General features: G+C 46.2%; 1 protein-coding gene across 3 annotated transcripts in view; it reads left to right on the forward strand.

The window, feature by feature from the left end:
* Window positions 1-57: 57 nt before the first annotated feature.
* SNRPB2 (small nuclear ribonucleoprotein polypeptide B2) overlaps window positions 58-2,978 on the forward strand; it is a 16,710-nt gene continuing 13,789 nt past the window's right edge. Inside the window, exons 1-3 of one of the 3 annotated variants that reach the window (XM_019549140.1) lie at window positions 58-113; window positions 478-552; window positions 2,076-2,248. In XM_019549140.1, coding sequence (XP_019404685.1) covers window positions 489-552; window positions 2,076-2,248 — 237 coding nt within the window. In that variant the 5' untranslated portion in view covers window positions 58-113; window positions 478-488. The other 2 variants (XM_019549138.1, XM_019549139.1) reach the window with 2 other exon arrangements.

Raw genomic sequence — 2,978 nt, forward strand, 5'->3', positions numbered from 1 at the left:
GGAATCCATCGATGATTCGGTGATCGGGTCATCGACACTCTCGGGAGCGGCTGTGCTCGCGTGCTCGCCGCCATCTTGGAAGGGGAGGGCAGTAGCGGCAGCGCGGGTATCAGGCGGCTGAGCTGGTGAGGAGCGGTCTTGGGGAGCGGGAGGGATCCCGGGTAGGGCAGATGAGCCGCGGTCTCCACATTGGGTCTTGCCTCTCCGGCACAACCTCAACTACGGGGGTGGGGGGAGAGAATTAATGGGCATTGTGCGCGTGCGCTGTGGGTGTCTGTGGCGGGGGTTATTCCCTTCCATTGCCCGGCAACGGGGAGCTGCGCGCCGCCGAACCCCGCGGGAGGGGCGGGATTGCGGCCTCGAGGGGCGGCTGTGGGGGCGGGACCGAGCGGCTGGGGGCGGGGCTGGACTTGGACAGCGACCGGCGAACTCCTGACTGCGGGCCCGGGCCCGCGTGCTTGTGCTCCATTTCCTCAGGGGCAGGGGGGATGGACATCCGGCCCAACCACACCATCTACATCAACAACATCAATGACAAAGTCAAGAAAGAAGGTAGGTGTGCCTGGGGAGGGTGATTGCTGGCCCTGCTGTTGCACTCCATAACTTTCTTCCCCCTTGTGGTGTAGTGGCCGGTGTGACCAGGTGGACTGTAATTATCGTATTTGTAGGATCATTTCAACCCTTGGAAGATGCACGATACTAACAGTAATAGTGTTCAAAAGGTACAATCATTTTCGAGTGTCAGGTATCCAGGTTGTAGCTGAATTTGTCTAGAAGCAAAAGGAATCAACTCTGGTGGTAGAAGTGATATCCTTTATTAGACCAACTAGATTTTTTTTGGGGGGGGGGGATCTAATTGGCTTAATAAAAGATATCGCTTCTGCCACTAGATCTCATCATTTTTGAGGCAGCTTTTTGAAGTAGCCGGCACAAAACCAAAGTCCCTCTTGGGGAGCCATCACTGACTTTTGGGTCTGCTGTCAGCACTTTTCTCATGACAGCTTGCCTTGAAATAAAGAAATGCTTCAACTTTGGATGACCCAGTTCTCACTTGCTCACTGGTGGCTTACAGTAAGCAATAGAAAGTAAGTAAGAAGACTTATTTGCATAATTTCTAAGTGTACGGTGGTAGTTTTTCAGCAAATATGTTTTTGAGCTTCTGATACAATAATGTCATGTTTAAGACCTGGTAATGCTGGCATGGCCCATCCCGCAACTGGGATGAGAGAGGTCCTTTGATGCGCCGCCTCAAGTTGAAGGCAGCGTGTCAGGTCCACCAGCGATTTTTCAGCTGGGGTGCCAGGGCCCCTGGGGTGCTGCCAGAGCCTTTGGAAGGGTGCCACAAGGGGGTTGAGGACATGAAGCAGGTAAGAGAAATTCAGGCTTGCAGCATTCCTGTTCCCACATCCAGGTGCCCATCTCCTGGGACAGTTTCTGGGAGATCTCACTGTTGTGACCTGGTCAGCCATTATTCTGCAAAAATATTTTTTCTACCTTCTGCTTTCCAAAAAAAGTGTCTTTGGGGGCACACGATATGTGAGATAATGTAGTATTAGGAAATACTGTCTCTTGAGCTTGCTGCTTTGGCTCTGTGTAAATGAGATTATGCAGTTTTCATTTTTTTTTTCCATCTACAAATTTTGCAAATTAAGGTGCATGTTTTTGTTAAATGTTTTTTTTGTCTGAGTTTAGATGTAAACAGTGCAGTTGGTGAAAATGATACATTTATCATGAGCTGTGATGTACCATGCACATCTTTTCACTGAACAAAGGGGATATAATGTATGATCCACATTCTCAGTGTTATAACTAATTTCCTGCTGCCACTCTAGGATAGTCTAGTTCAGTCCACTGAGTGGGGTGGGTCAGCCTTTAAAATTAGCCCTCTACCCTCCCCAAGTGCCTCTCCCCATCCTCTTTCTGGTCTGCTGTTCTGCTTTCCTATTCCTGCCTGATGTGCTACGCAGACTGCCTGTGCCACTTGTAGCATCTGTGCCACAGGTAGACCAGCCCGGTATAGCTTATTGAAGCAGTTGTTGACGCAATGTATTAACAGTTTTTATTGTTTTCAACAGAACTGAAGAGATCCTTGTATGCACTGTTCTCGCAGTTTGGTCATGTCGTTGACATTGTGGCTTTAAAAACTATAAAAATGAGAGGACAAGCGTTTGTTATATTTAAGGAACTTGGTTCATCCACCAATGCTTTGAGACAGTTGCAAGGTTTTCCATTTTATGGTAAACCAATGGTAAGTTTTTAATTCTTCTAGTTTAGTAAAGTAACCTTGACACTGAGAATCCTGACCCTAATTTTATCCTGCTTCAGTTCTCATATACCTGCTAGTTGTATCGCGTGGTTATGCTATTTATTCCTCAGTGATGTTCATTTTTTTTCCTAAGCATCTCTGAGGGACAGCGTTTAGATAAGAGAACTTTATTCCATCAGCCTGTTTCTTCATTTGTTTTGAAATTTGAGTCTAAGGTACTTGTCTTAAGCTTTTTAAAGCTTTGCAGACTTACTTGTGTATTAAAATCTTCATGGTATTTCAATATTCTATATCTACTTTGTTTTTCATTTCTTGACTTATCATAACATAACTTTGAATATCATTGAATTCAAAATTAGGCAGTTTTAATTGATTACTTTTAAATTTATCGGAGTAATTATGCTTTGGAACTTATCTAGAAAGTCCCATTGTTCTGTTTTTGAAGGGACTGCTTGACTGAAGAGAATAAAGATTCTTTGTTCTCTAGTACAGGGTTGTTCAACTTCTGGGCAGTTGGGGCTGTATGTAACACGGGTCACAGACCTAGGGATTCACTTGTTGTGCAGGTGCCCTCCCTCACCATGTGGGCAGCCCAGTGTCTCCTTTCTCTCACCTGCTGTCCTCTGCCACCACCTTTGCCATGCACACATCTTAGACAGTCTGGCTTCATAGTTTCATAGTAGCTAGAGTCGGAAGGGACCTAGGTAAATCA

This window comes from Crocodylus porosus, unplaced genomic scaffold (assembly GCF_001723895.1).
Source record: "Crocodylus porosus isolate Cpor-Errol unplaced genomic scaffold, CroPor_comp1, whole genome shotgun sequence".
NCBI lineage: Eukaryota > Metazoa > Chordata > Crocodylia > Crocodylidae > Crocodylus > Crocodylus porosus.